The sequence below is a fragment of the Sylvia atricapilla genome, chromosome 4, assembly GCF_009819655.1.
Source record: "Sylvia atricapilla isolate bSylAtr1 chromosome 4, bSylAtr1.pri, whole genome shotgun sequence".
Lineage (NCBI taxonomy): Eukaryota > Metazoa > Chordata > Aves > Passeriformes > Sylviidae > Sylvia > Sylvia atricapilla.
The window spans coordinates 16195391-16210518 of record NC_089143.1 but is presented as its reverse complement, the minus strand read 5'-3'; the positions used below and the strand labels follow the sequence as shown (position 1 = coordinate 16210518).

The 15128-nt window shown below is 36.6% G+C and overlaps 1 protein-coding gene across 7 annotated transcripts in view; it reads right to left on the bottom strand.

The window, feature by feature from the left end:
* KCNIP4 (potassium voltage-gated channel interacting protein 4) overlaps positions 1-15128 on the bottom strand; it is a 392050-nt gene that overhangs the window by 9446 nt on the left and 367476 nt on the right. For all 7 annotated transcript variants that reach the window (XM_066317171.1, XM_066317165.1, XM_066317167.1 and 4 more), the window contains 3 exons: positions 11955-12024; positions 7627-7697; positions 234-341 (listed from right to left, as the gene is read on the bottom strand). In XM_066317171.1, coding sequence (XP_066173268.1) covers positions 234-341; positions 7627-7697; positions 11955-12024 — 249 coding nt within the window. The remainder of the gene's footprint in view (positions 1-233; positions 342-7626; positions 7698-11954; positions 12025-15128) is intronic.

Below are 15128 nucleotides of genomic sequence, written 5' to 3'. Positions count from 1 at the left end.
ATAATTTCTGAAGAATTCTGAACTTTTACAATTTCTGTAAAGATTTTCACCTTTCAATGTTCATATAAGCCTTTAAAATAAGACAATTACTTTAATTTTTAGTGTGTCTAACTTTATAATATCAGATAACTTGTTAACATGGTTCAATTTGACAATGAAACCATTCTTCTCTGAACACAGGACTTAGTGAACAAGCTTTACTTTCAGTGACTGCAGTAAGAAGTAGGCCTTACCTCTTTAGTTATATATCCATCCTTATTTATATCATACAAATTGAAAGCCCAGTTCAGTTTCTCCTGTACTGTCCCTCGGAGTAAAATTGAGAGACCCATAACAAAATCCTAAGTAGACAAAAGATCTTGGTCAGTTTGCAAACGAGCAGTTTTTCTCAAACCCTCAGAAGTTTAGAACAATGCATTTGTCAGAAGTATGAAAAGATGTAAAGATGTATTGTTTCAAATTTTTTTTTTGCTTCACTGTGGATGCTGGTGATTGCTGGATTAACAATCTGGCACTATTTGCTACACTCATAGTCTATAAGTAAATTGAGTAACCTTCTCTAAAGTAAACCATAATTTTTCATTAGTGGTTGTATCTTCTGAAAATGTCTCTGATGTCCTCTTAAATGTCCTCTAATGTCTCATGTAAGCAGTTCCTCTTGAAGTAAATACCAAGAAGAAGCCATCCCAATGGTTTAATGGTCCAAGAAAAGCTTAATTGGTAGGTAGATTAATCTAAGCACAGGAGACCAGTTTGGGGAGAACTATGTGCTAAGGAACATTAAATCCTTGTTAAATCTGTACCTTGTTAAAGTGGAATATGTGGTTCCCAGATCTCTTAGATCAATCTGCTGCAGTCAGTATTTCAAACTTCATGTATGATACTGCATACCTCAATTCTTATTACTTTTATTGCAAGTGTGATAGGGAATAATAAATATATTACATGTCCACATACCATCTTAATGTTTTTGTGACCCACCAATATTCTATTGCTACAGAGCTACTCCACAGAAAAAATCAGAAGGCTATGAGATTATTTTTATATAGTTTTTGATTATACATTTTTGTTTCATAATAAATACTCTTTTGACAGCACAAACCTCATTTACATTTAGTGAGAATCTTCCAGCTTGGAGAAAACATCAACTCCCATCACCTCTCTTCTGTATTTCTTAGTATGTTAATATTTTGTAATCAATAGCTTTTTTTATTCCATTACCATCTCCTTCACCTCTTTTTATTTGATAAGCATTTGAATCCATAAATATGTGAAACTGCCTTCATAATCAGAGTATGGCAAGTGTGTATATTTAAATGTGCCTTTCTACATTGCTGGCAATGACATACTAAAGTAACATTAGTAAAAGTTCTAAAGTAACATTAAAGTAGAGACAATAAAAGCCAAAATCTTTCTTATTTGCACCAGCAAGGTTTTGCATTTTGTCTAACACAGGAACAATGTAAGAAAAGACTACACTGAGGTTAGACATAAATTTAAAAGGTCTGGTGTACCACAAAGTCAAATAAATATACCTGGTGCACTGAAGTGATAGATATCATGGACCCTGGAGGTCTAGTAGGCACCAGCTCTTCTGACAGCTTCAGTCTTTTTAACAATTCAATTGGCATGCTCTGGGTTTTCTTAGTCTGTCACAATTTTCTGTCTTATTGGTATATGTGCTCTTTGGGGTAAATGGATACATGAATCTTGAAAGAATTCTGCTCATCTTGTCTACACATCAATGAATAATTGAGGGTCACAGGGTTAAATCTCCAAACAGTTCTTTTACTATGTACTGTTAAACATTAAAAGGTTCAAGAAATTCAGAACAGATTTGATCACATTACAGCATTAGCAATTAACCTTTTTAATTCAGTATCATGTCTTCAAATCTTTTCTGCGCAGTTTTACATTTTGATGTAGCTTCTCCTTAAGTCCTTTGTGAAGATTCCCAGTTGCATTATTTTCTTAGACTATATGTAAGAATTGTGAATTTATTTTTATTTTAGCACAGCAACATTTTTTGAAATTATTTTATCTGAAATACATCCATTTTTCTTTTCTTGTTCGATTCTCTTTGTTCTTTTCTGTGATACCCCACCTGTGTTAGCTGACTTCCTAGAGTCATTTCTACCCCCATTTCCAAGGCTACCCTTCTGCCATCGGTTTTAGAAATACAACTCTTGACTTTACATTGTTTTTCATGGCACTGGGTGTTTTAAAAAGCAGAGACAGCTCAAAAACGTTCCACACACATGCTCTAAACTTTGCAGCAGTGAGTTATCTCCTTCCATATTGCATCAACATGTTTTGGGATCATGCATAGTTCAGGTGCATTACCTTCGTCTGAGTATTGTGCAGGAGTCATCTCAGGAATAACAGAGAGGATTTATTGGAAAAAGTTGTGATGATCTGGGTAAGGACCAGCTAGGATAGGATGTCTTGTCTACACACTTACAAGCAACTGAACAACACAGTAATAAAATATACAGAAATCAAGTATCTGATTCAATGGATATAGGCCAAATCCACAGGGTATTTTGGGCTAGAGCCTTGAAAATGCTCTGCATGGTGAAAGGCAGTGTGTGTGTCAGGAGCAGTGTAGCCATTCTAGCTACTGTTAAGCTAATGATCCAGTGCAGAAAGCCACAGTAACACAGCAGTGCAGAGGGAAGCAGCTAAACCCAGGGAGCAGCTGCCCATCTTGATGCATGTAACCAACAACTCAGTGATGCACCAATCTAGCACACCGCTTAGCAAAGAGCATGAATGCAAGTCCCCATCACAGTATTAGAGCACCCAGATGCTGTTTTCCATCCTGGTTTAGACATCTGATTTCTAGGGAGAGAGGAATTCTACTTGTAGAGTCTATTTAAGAAAATATCACCATACTCAATACACCCATCCTCTGAGGATGCTGTCACTGCTCAGCTGAGCACCTAATGGGGAGAAGTGCATCTGATCTAGGGTGACAAAGGAGCCTCAAACAGGAAGTCTGGGCTGGGACAAAACTCTAGGTTAGGTCTTTCTCCAGTCTCTGACAGTGAAGTTAGAAACACAAAAGTCTTTGCCTTGGAACTTGCCTTTACTCCTTTCCACAGCTTCCTGTTTGTAACTTGCCAGTTTCCTGCAGAGCATGCTAATCCATGTTAATACCTCCTTCTGTGCCTAGTTTTGATTCTCCAAGAAAGTGGGATGTCTCACTGAAAGGTTGCAAAATGCAGCATCATTGCACCTGTACCAGAGCCTCTGTGTACTCAGAGCCTGCTGACATTTCTGTTCTGTACTACAGCTGTAGAGAATGTCTGGTTGTCATCTGGGATGAACTTGTATTTGAGGGGTTTTTTTCAGAAGTGATTAATTATCTCCTAGCAAGGTTGTTGATGAATTTCTGATTGCTTTATCTCTCAGTAAATCTTTAGGGATAATTAGTTCATTAATAAATTAATTAACATGCTTATTAGTGTGCTGTGTCAAATCCATAGGAAAGCTTAAAACTATTCCACCTGGCCATGTATTCCTTTTTGGTTTTTTCAAGGCCAGAAATAGGTAGGCAGAAACCTTAATCCATTTTTAAATTTAGATTTTAGGATTTTGAAAAGGAATCAAGTGATGTCACAGAAGTGGTGGTGCCCTGGTGTATGTAAAACAAAGGTCACAGAGAAAGAACTGCTCCTAAAAGGAAAGGCATTTCTTTGTAGCTACTTTAAATCAGATGGTGTTAAAATGTCTATGAGATCACCACTGTACTAAGAAAAATGAGCTAATTTCCTACCTGACATGGACAAACCTTTTTGTTCTGAACCCACAGAATCATGCTTGTTAACCTCATGAAGTCAGTGAGGCCAAGTTCAAAGCTCTGCACCTGGATCAGAGCAATCCCAAGCCGAAATACAGAGAATGGATTTAGAGCAGCTCCAAGAAAAATATTGCTGATATTGGTTGATGACAAACTCAACATGAAACAGCAATGTGCACTTGCAGCCCAGAAAGCCAACCATGACCTGGGCTGCATCAAAACAAATGTGACCAGCAGGTCAAGGAAGGTGATTCTGCCCCTCTTCTCTGCTCTGATGAGACCCCACCTGGAATACTGCATCCAGCTCAGGGGACAAAGGACATGGCCCTGCTGGAACAAGTCCAGGGGACTGGAGCACCTGTGCTATGAAGACAGGCTGAGAGAGTTGGGCTTGTTCAGCCTGGAGTAGAGAAGGCTCCAGGGACACCCTAGAGCACCTCCCATTTCCTAAAGAGGGCCTACAAGAGAGCTGGGGAGGGACTCTGTACAAGGACATGTAGGGACAGGACAAGGGGGAATGGCTTTAAACTGACAGAGACCAGGATTAAATTAGCAATTAGGAAGAAAATCTTCACTGTGAGGAGGATGAAGCACTGGAACAGGTTGCCCAAAGAAGCTGTGAATGCCCTATTCCTGGAAGTGTTTAAGGTCATACTGGATGGGGCTGTGAGCCACCTGGTGTAGTGGGAGGTGTCCCTGACCATGGCAGGAGGGTAGGAACCAAAAGATCTTCATAGTCCCTTCCAATCCAACACATTCTATGATTCTATGATTCATTTATCAGTCTTGATAATACTGCCTTGGACACTACTTTTATTATTAGTGAAATATGAAGTTGTGCTTGATCTTAAGAACTGTACTCCTCTATGGAAGAGAGTTAGTATGCTTGCCAATTTATTATTATCAATTTATGAGCTTGGTTTTGATTAAATATGACAGAAATCTTCAAACATCTCCATTGTGTTTGGGCACAGCATTGTGCTTTAAGGCACTGAGAATTTTTGGGATTATTGAATGACTTTCAGCAAGGTCACATTTAGAATAACCTTAATCTGCATCTACAACGAATGAAGGATACTGATTTAAACATTTGCATGTGTGTGCAATGAGCTTTACCTTTGACAATGTAACTAAAGTGAATTAGCCTTTATTTTTCTGACTGCATAAATAGCTTTGAGGCCAGATCTTCATTTTGGCTCAGCGACAATATATATGCAGCAAATGAAAAGCTTGCTTCTATATCCATCTCTGTCTAAAGGAAAAAAGAACTTCACTAAAACAGGCCCAAAGAGCCCTCCAATAGCTGGGTCACTGGGTCTTCAGAAACTGTCATATTAAAGCAAAACTCGTTCACAAAATTAATGAAATAAACTAGTCTCAAAATTAATACAATCACGGTAAAAGGAGAGATAAGTTCAAGCACCTGATTTTATAACTTTGGTTTTTACGCTACATAAATCCTTCACTCAGAGATCCTAGCTCGTACCAAAGAGCATGTAGATTTAGGGATGACAAAAGTCTAAGGACACAGCAATCTCACCAGACAATCTCACCAAAAATGCCAATTGAGGTGTGCATTTAAGTTTTGCTCAGATCTAACATTTCACTGTTGATGGTTGAAAATTAGAGGAAAAAAGAGCAAAAAGCTAAAGGAAATTCTCACTTTTTACCTGCAACTGTAGGTAGCACTGCCTCATGGGAAATTCAGAGTGCAACACACACAAAAAAAAGTAATTATTATCAAAAAAAGAATTTTGCTACCATTTCAGATTTTGATAATCTTTTTTTACACAGAAGATACTCGGAATGTTTTCATCATGGGTAATAATATTAAATTGTATTTACTCATACACTTCGATATAGGAAATACTTTGGAAAGAATGATTTTTTTTCTCCAAACTTTTAAATTACTCCCTCTCTATCTTTTGAGCTGTTTACTTTTTTTGTTTTTCTAATGAAAAATTAGAAAATTAGAATAAAGATTGGAATAGAAAGAAATTGGCACAGCTGCACCTAGGATTAAAAGGAGCAGGACAAAAATGAGATGGCGGATTTCACAATATCTTCTTTCCCATTCTGCAGCTATTTTCATATGATTAGAAAAAACCATATATTTTTTAACTTCAGGAGGATGCTTTTAGAATAGTTTTCATAGAGTTTGTAAGTATAATGTTGCTACAAGGACACAAAAACAAGTCTTTTGACAGCAGTAGAGTTATGCTGGATTTAAAATTAATGCAAATAATATAAAAGTCTGGATCACTCATCTCTGCTTTAATATTGAACAAAAGTTCAGCTCCTCTGCTTTTCTTTTCCCAATTTATTTTATTCCAAAGCTCTTTTTTGTGCACTCTGAGATAATCATAGGGCTCCAAATCTAGTGCATTTCCTAAGACTTTCTGTCTGAAATACAAGTTTCAGAACAGGTACAGTACCAAAAAAGGTACGAAAGCTTCTCTCATTCCCATTCTTTTTAATGATAACTGCAGAAATATTTTCAACTACTCATTCTAAAAATATTTTTTTTCAATGAACCTGCTGTTGCTGTAGCTGAAAGAGGGGAAGTTTAGGTTAGATATGCACAAGAAATTCTTTACTGGGAGGGTGGTGAGGCCCTGGCATAGGCTGTACAGAGAAGCTGTGGATGTCCCATCCCAGGAAGTGTTCAAGGCCAGGTTAGATGAAGCAACTTGGTCTACTGGGAGGTGTCCCTGTCCATGGCAAGGGGTTTGGAACTGGGTGACCTTTGAGATCCTTTCTAATCCAAAACATTCTATGATTCTGTGATTTGATCAGAAGAATCCTTGCATATTTAGCCTACTACAGAAGATATTCATTAATCCTTCATTCCTGCTCCTAGTTTCACAGATTCCACTCATTTCATCTGGATGGAAAAAGGTAGATAGGGTTCATCATTTTTTTAAATAAATGCAAATAATGATAAAAAATTATCTGATTATAGTCTTAGTTTAGGGTATAGATGTCTGATCACACATTGCACCTGATTGGCAAGTCTTCTTCCTATTACATCAATTAATGATTTTTCTTAAAAAAATCTGTATGAGCTCACAACATCATTTGCTGAAATAAATCATACAGGAAATTTCAATAAATTAGAAGTGGGTGTATTTACCACAATCCAATCAAAAGTTGTAAAGAAATAAATAATTCATTATCATCAAAACAAAAAAAAAACATAATCTTTTGAAAATTAACTAATTTGTTAAAACAAATTCTATAGCTTAAAATATTATCTCCTTTGAAGTATTTTTTACACCCTGTTCTCATCTACAGTATTGAAGTAAGGTCCCTTTTTTCTATATTATATTGTGTGGATGACATCAGCCTTATCAGGGAAAGGCAGAACTGGGAAAAAAGATTGGGCAGTTAAATGGAGGAAGAATGAATTTCTAACTCATGTGCTTTCAAAAACATTTGCTATAAAGCCTTTTTCAAGAACTTTCTGGAAACTAAGTATGAAAAATCCAATTTTGGCTGAGTCATCCCCATAACATTAGTTGTAGTTCAGAGACCTCATCTTGCAAAGGCAGACAGGAGGAACTATTTTAGGTAACTTGTGTATAAATTGGGTTACCTTTTAAATAGACAGATTTTTAAAAATATTGTGTAGTAGCACAGTCTGAGTTACCATTACAGAATATGCAATTGTAAAGTAATGACTTTTGTTATTTCATTGGAAAACCTTGAAACTTGAGTCCCGTAAGCTAAATTTTTCCTAATGTGAGCCAGCCACCAAACTGGACTTCCTTACAAAGAATGGCAAAGCATTCAATTTTATAGAAATAAGCAATGGCATCACTTACCTCAAAACTTACAGATCCATTGTGATCAGTGTCAAATGCATTAAACAGAAAATGAGCATATGTTGTGGAATCTAAAATTTAAAGCAGAAAAAATATCACAGTAAACACACCTTATTTAATAAAATAAAATTTAATTTAATTCTAATCAAATTATTTGATACTGAGATATATTTTGATGCCAACATTTCATAGCAAGACTAGACTTTCAATGAAATTAAAAATTCCTTTTTGGCAGGAGAGGAGGGATAAGTTATAAGTGCAAGTATGTGGACAGCAACACTGCTAGAAATCACAAATGAAAAATTCTGTTCTAGAATATCTCTATTCATTTTTATTATTGTGTTTTCTAATCAGTGATTCCTGAGCAAATAGCACAGATGAGGTATTATTGTAGTCTGAAACAACCTGTTTAACAGCAACACTGACTGTGACAGTGCTATCACATGTGCTTACAATGAAGAACCTGTTCATTTGTTCCTGTTCAAGGAGGGAAGCAGATGCTGCCCTCACTGCAGCCCGTGCACTGGTTTTGCTCTGGACACAGACCTGTTTCCCAGGTTGAAGCTGATCTTGTCAGAAAGCTGCTGCTGCTCTCAGGTCCTGTGCTCACCCACAGGTGAGAGGAAATCCTCTCCTGAGAAGCAGATTCATCAAGCTGGCTTGCCACTGAATTCCCATGATTGTAGCATTAGGGCTTGGAAAAATTGCCTGTGACTCACTAAATGGTCAGTAAGACTCTGAAAGATGACCTTAAACAAATGATCCCTTCACTATTTGCATACTTTCCAAACCTTCTCCCCAGTGGATATTGACTCATCTCAGAAACACAAGACAGCATGAATATTAATCTGTCAAGATTGTAACTTTTGTAAAGATCCATCTTTCTGTTTCCACTGAATGCCTTCTGAAAGGCATAGCCTGCTCCAGGGTAAAATATTGTGAGGACAGCACTTACCCAGAGACTACCCTTTGGGTGGGAGATAGAGGCTGCTGGGGTTAAGGGAAATCAGCTGTCCTCAGTGTCTTTCCCTCCCTCAAAATCATGCAAATTAATGAAGGATGAGGGTTTGTTGACTTTTAATACTCACTTTTCCCTTTCTACTTCATATGTTTACATTAATTTTAGGCTAATTAACATTAACCTCACGAATTTATTAATAAAGGGCAAAGTGTTACAAAATCAGTGTCCCCTCTGCAGAACAAACTTCTCCCTCTCATGGAAAAACCTGATCAATGTTGAAATGTCATTTTCTGATTTCTTGGCACTGAAACGTTTTACCTTTTATATCAATCCTGCAAACCTTTAGTTTTCACTGCCCAAAATAGTACTTTGTATTAAACTGGGCAATAGTCTTGGGACACTCAGCTGAAATGCCACCTTGACTCTGAGGAACCAAATATACCAAAGCTTTGTGCTTTACAGATTCAAACCTGATATTTGTAACAAAATTCTCTAGTCTTACTTCAGTATGTTTATTTTGTATGATGTGAAATAATCATAACAAGAAAAAACTGCAATCTTTAAAATCCGTCTGTTTACACATTTTCAGAGAATTAAATCCCCACCAGCACTATTTGAGAGAGTCATTCATTCTTCCATCTATACAGTAACCATTGTAATTGCTTAAGCACAGCTTGGCAGATACATTCACACTTTAGCTGAAAAATGTAAGTTTGTTGACTAAGGTTTATATATAGCATTTTAGTAGTCACATTTTCTATAATCTGCTCAGACTTCTGTCGTGCAACAGAATATACTATGCAAATCATTTTGAGAAAAAAAAAAAAAGTTATAGAGGTATAACTGCTGTAAAAGGAATTTTAAATACCTTCCTATTCTCTTGGCACCCATTTCTTAAAACATAAAGGTATTTTAATTTTGTTGCCCATACATGATACGATATACTACTCTTTTTTGTGTGATAATATATGAAAAAATGTCTCTAGTTGAAAAATACTTTTTCTGGTAACCCCTCTGAAAAAAAAATCAAAAGCCTTTTTCAGAGTTGTTTTCTCAGGCAATTCTGGTCTGAAATTTTGCCTTCAACACCACAGCAGGATGAGGCACACTAGTCTTTTAATTAGAGCTACTTAGTCTAATTTCCCCCTTTCCCCCCTAAATCTTGGACATTATTTATTTTAGACAAAATCTTAACTTTTTAAACTGAAATATATTTTCTTTCCAAAGATCTGATATCATAGGTAGTGGGATAATTTGCTATTTTAACAGGCTGAGATAAGAACAGCTCTTAAATCAGAAATCCCCTTGAAAAACACCATCAAAGCATTTTAAATGTCAGAGGCAAAAAAATCATTACACATGGAAGAGTATGACTTCTCAAACTACAAGAATGATCCATTTTGTTCAGAAGTGGTGGAATGTAATAATTATTCAGTGTGTGGATTCTTATCCATCACCTGCTTGGCTGAAGAAAAATCCCAACTTTCATTTCAGGTGATCCACTGCATAAATGCAGGGGGTAAATTCACTCACCTATATGGCAGTGAATCTAAAAAGAAATTACTGGAGTTCCCTTTCTGGCATGGAAATCTTTCTACCAAGCTACTTTTGTCTTTTAAAATATATTGCTTTTGCTGCAATCCAGTGTAATTTCTTTTCCTTTGTTACTCTTGTGGCACCTTGTCTTATTTGTAATCCTCCTGTACCTTGTCCTGGACATTCTTGGAAGTTTCTTGAGGAAGTGACTTGCTGGATGACATTGAAAAATTTCTCTGGTTGCCCTGAAGCTTAAAATCTTGTAGACATAATTTCGTTTGTTCAGATATGAATTGTCATAATGATACATCATGTTGGACCTGTTTTTTCATCACACAGACAATTGGGGCACAGATCCATGTGTTTTAATTTGAGGAAAACTTTCAAGATTCTTTTTTCCTCTTTACTACTGCGACATACATGAAATCAATATTTTAGGTGCAACTTAAATTGAAAGGCCTCAGCTGAACACATTATTTTGACAAGACATTCGAAGATTTAAGAATTCAGCCTGGCTTTTTAACTAGACATTCCACTGCAGTTCTCACCTCCTCCTCCAAAGGATGTCCCTGCCCTAAATGCCAGAGGAGGAGCAGAAGGATCAGTATTAACACCAGGAATAGGGGTAGAAATTAGACATTCCATATATACCAATTTTTAACTACATTAATAGCTTTTCCTCTCTGTAACAACTAGATATGGACCAATAAAGGTTAATGTTTTAGGATTACATTTACTCCCACAATACCTTTTGACTTTACTTTTAGAACAGGTGTGCTTTCTCTTTGCCCATAAAAATTTCTGGGTGTAACAACAGGATATTTATTATGTGTAGTAAAGGTAGAGTAAATCACATAGAGAGAATTGTTTTCACTACCCAAGGGTAACTACAAAATGTAATATTTCAAACTGTAATTGTTAGCTTGGTCTAAAGGTTTACAAAGAGAAACAATCAGTAGGCACATCAACCCTTCTAGTCTTGTTCATTTCCACTGCATGTGCCTACCTCTTTATGATTTCAGAGATGGTAATCTGCACTGAATGCTGCTCTTTACCTTCTAGGTCTTTATTCAAAATAAAACCAATGGGGAGATATTTTGTTCCTACCAATTAATATGGGCTTTTAAATAAAAAATGTAAAGAAGGAGTTCTGAACAGTTCCAGAGAAATACACAAATCTCAAGAGCTCTGGAAAAGCTGAAGAAGTGGGACTGAAGGGTTGTAGGAGAATATGAAGAGGGGTAGCTGAATAGCAAATGCAAGAGGAAGAAAAGAGGAAAAAAAAATCCAATTGGAAGAAATCTGAGGTTCAAGGAACAAAAAACCTGTTACACATTTTTGTGTTACCTTCATTGCACTAAAAGATAATGGAAATAAAAAAATAACAAAACTCCTGGAAATCAATGAATTGAAATCAAGGTTAGCATTTAAGAAGAAAAATCCCATTGATATAAAGGGGGTTCTGCTGTTGATATGAGAGGGTACCTGCAGTGCCTCCTACAGTTATTCCTACTGTGAAAAGGGTTTTTTAAATAAAAGAGAATGGGCAAGAATTTTTAGAAAGTTTAAAGAAAAATAACCTACTCAGAGAAACTTGTTTTTCAATGGCACAGGTAGTAACTTCATAACAAAAGACTGACTTTATGTAGATATCATTGCATTTCATTCAGAAATATAATCTTAAAAATGTGTCCAACTATCAAGGAAGTACCCCGTGAGTTCGGATAGAGCTTGAGGCAACAATTTTGTTAATTTGAACAAGAGGCTCTTTTTTCAGGCTTAGGAACTAACAGACATACTGCAGCACTAATTATGTCTGCCAAGTACTTACCTCCCTGTGGAAAGAACTGAGAGTAAATCTCTTTGAAGGTTTCTTCATTGACAACACCACTGGGGCATTCCTGGAAAAAAAGCAAACGACAAGAAATGAATACCCTCCAGTCTGGTCCACTCAGCTCCTGCGTTCGTGAGACCATCCACAACATGTGTGTGACTGACAGTTTAAAATGTGGGACTTGGCACCTTCAACCAAATATTAATGAATGTTATCACACGGAATTATCTTCCTAAAGAATTCCCATGAGACAAAAATCCCTTCAGAGCCATGGATGTCAACTTCCTTGGAGACCTGAGTGACACAAGTGAGCAGCACCCAGGGTGCTGCAGTGAGTGGAGCTGTTGTGGAGTCACTTGCTGGCTGTGAGTGGTCACTCCTTCAGCTGCAATCAGCATCTGCATGGCATGGAAACCAAGCAGGAATGTAAACACTGAGGTATTACTGATAGCACATCCAGTCACATTCTGCTGGAAGAGTTCTGTTCCATGAATTCAAAAGACCCTGCCACTGAAGATCTTATTCAAACCTTGCAGATCCTTTTGCCTCTTTACATCTTTTTCATAAACTGAAATATGCAACACGGAATAGGTAGAAAGTTTCTGAATAGAGTGACTACAAGGAAAATGAAAGAAAGTGAAAGAGAAGAATAAAGATGGTTAAACCAATGACTTTACAAAAATTACTTATGCAAAGAGGTAGGAAAAGCAGAAGGAATACTGTAATTAGTTGCTAAGTCAAGCATAAATATCCAACACCAGAGAGCTAATTTCTAGCCCTCATTTTGCCAGACTAAGCAGATGACTTTGGGCAATGTACTTAGTTCATTTTTTGCCTTAATTCCTTCTTTAACAAAAAGGGGGATAAAATCCAGGTATGCTCTTTAAAAGAGAAAGACTTTTAGAAACAAAAGGAAAAAAAGAAAATGTAAATTTAGTTTTAAGATTCATACATATTTCTGACTATTATCATGCTATTTGGACTGAGGACTCAAACATATGTACTCCTAGTCCTAAACTCAGGAAACTTAATAGCTTGAAATGGAGATCAAGAGTAGTGTAACATCTTTTACCAGTGTAATAACAACTTTTCCTGTGAGAATAAATAGCATTCTAATTAGATCAAATAAGGACCACTGAGATAGTCATAGTTCCGGCAGCTTCTGCTAAGAAACAAATAGTGTAATCTCTAACTGAGAGACAAATACACCATCTGAGAAATGCATGTCAGATCTTTAGGTCTAGGATTGTTATTATTTTATGTCACTTATCCTTAGCTAAATCAGCTTTTCATCATAACTAAGCAAATGCAAACATATAGTAAGAAAGAATTATGTTTGACGAAAAAACCAGAAATGAACAGCTGCGTCAGAGATACACAACCAAAATCATTTGTCCCTGGGCACAGAGGCTGCCACAGATGCAGGCAGAGACAGAGCTCAGGTCTGTGTAAGATGAAATTAATACTGACTGCTGGGCCACACTGCCTTTGGAACCGAAGCCTTTGGGGAATGGGAGGAACAGTGAAATGAACCTCCAATCTTCATTAGGTAAGGAGCAATCCATAATTGAGGAGGCATCTCCCTGTCTGTCACATCTTTGGGTATGAGGGCATTTTAAAACATCTCTCTCCCTCTTACCAGCTTTCCAAAAGGACAGTAGTCAGATAGGCAACTGATTCTATGGTTTCTATCAGGTTTACAAGTAACAAGAGATAGGACAAGAGGAAATGGCCTCAAGTTGCCCCAGGGGAGGTTCAGATTGGATGTCAGCGAAAATTTCCTCACTGAAAGGGTTATTGAGCATTGGAACAGGCTGCACAGGGAAGTGGTTGAGTCACCATCCCTGAAGATATTTAAAAGCATGTAGGTGTGGCACTTGGGGACATGGTTTAGTTGTGGATTTGGCAGTGCTGGGTTAATGGCTGGACTTGATGACCTCAGACGTCTTTTCCAACCTTGATGATTCTATGAGGTATAATTCTACTACACTGCTTGTCTTTGGGAAGCCTTCTGTAGTTGTATAAGAGCATGCAAAAGAGCAGTATTTTTCCTTGGATTCAAAGCACAATAAAGAAAACATCAGTGAATTCTTCATATACTCATTGAAATAATATAGTTTTTCAATGTAGGAAATGTAACAAAAGTACTTTACAACCTCCTCTTCAAAGCAGATAATGGTATATGATCTATATCATTCCCAGACCTGCAGGAGGAAGAATAAACAGCCTGAGATGGGTATGAGTGTGGAAACACAATGCAGAATCTTGAAATTTAGATGAAGAAGTAGTGGCTTATTTCTGTTCCATGGGTAATTTTTTTTTCAGACAAGGAAAAAAAGTAGCTAGGCACATTTTTAAGGAATTAAAGAGAAAACTTGTAATTTTGAATTTGTACAGATCAGATGCCTTTTTTTTTTTTCCCTGAGAAGTTTAATAAATAATGAGTGACAAAATGCACATTTAAGTTTATCTAAATCTATGGCTTATTAACATGTAAGACAATTTTTTCCCTTTTTCTTGGCTGACAAAGACATTCAAAATATACTCATTTTGCAAAGAATGAGTATATATTTCCCCTTTTTTATAGGAAATGCCAACAACTCCAACTCTGTCAGAAGGTCTGAAGTCTGAAACTCCCATTTCCTGACTGCATTTTAATGTTGTGATGTTAGAGGAGAATTAAGGACACTGCAAAATTCTATACAATTTGTTATTTGCTAGTTCAAAATAAGCTGGCAGACCTTGTTATTAGAGAAATACATGATATACATACCTCCTTTAAAGGAAGTATTTTTAATTTTTTCTGTCACTTAAGCTCTGGTTTCACCACACTGTTTGAAAGAATCATTGCTTGAAAAGGCAACCTACTTTCAGAGAGTTATATATTAACAGAACCGAGAATGACAATTTGAGTTTCTCTAGCTTGTCCCTCTGTAGTTTCCTCTATTCTTTGCCACAGCATTGCCAGTAACACTTCACCATTTCCATCCTTGAAGGTCTGTAGAAATGGTGTCTTAAGGCCATTCATTAAAAAATCTGAGATGCTGGCCAATTAAATTTACCAGAAATATCAGCTCAAACTTTTCTTTCTTTAGCATGCATCTTTCTTCTGAGACTCCACATGACAGGGAACTCTTCTGATCTTGAGTAATTTCATTCTAAAATATATGT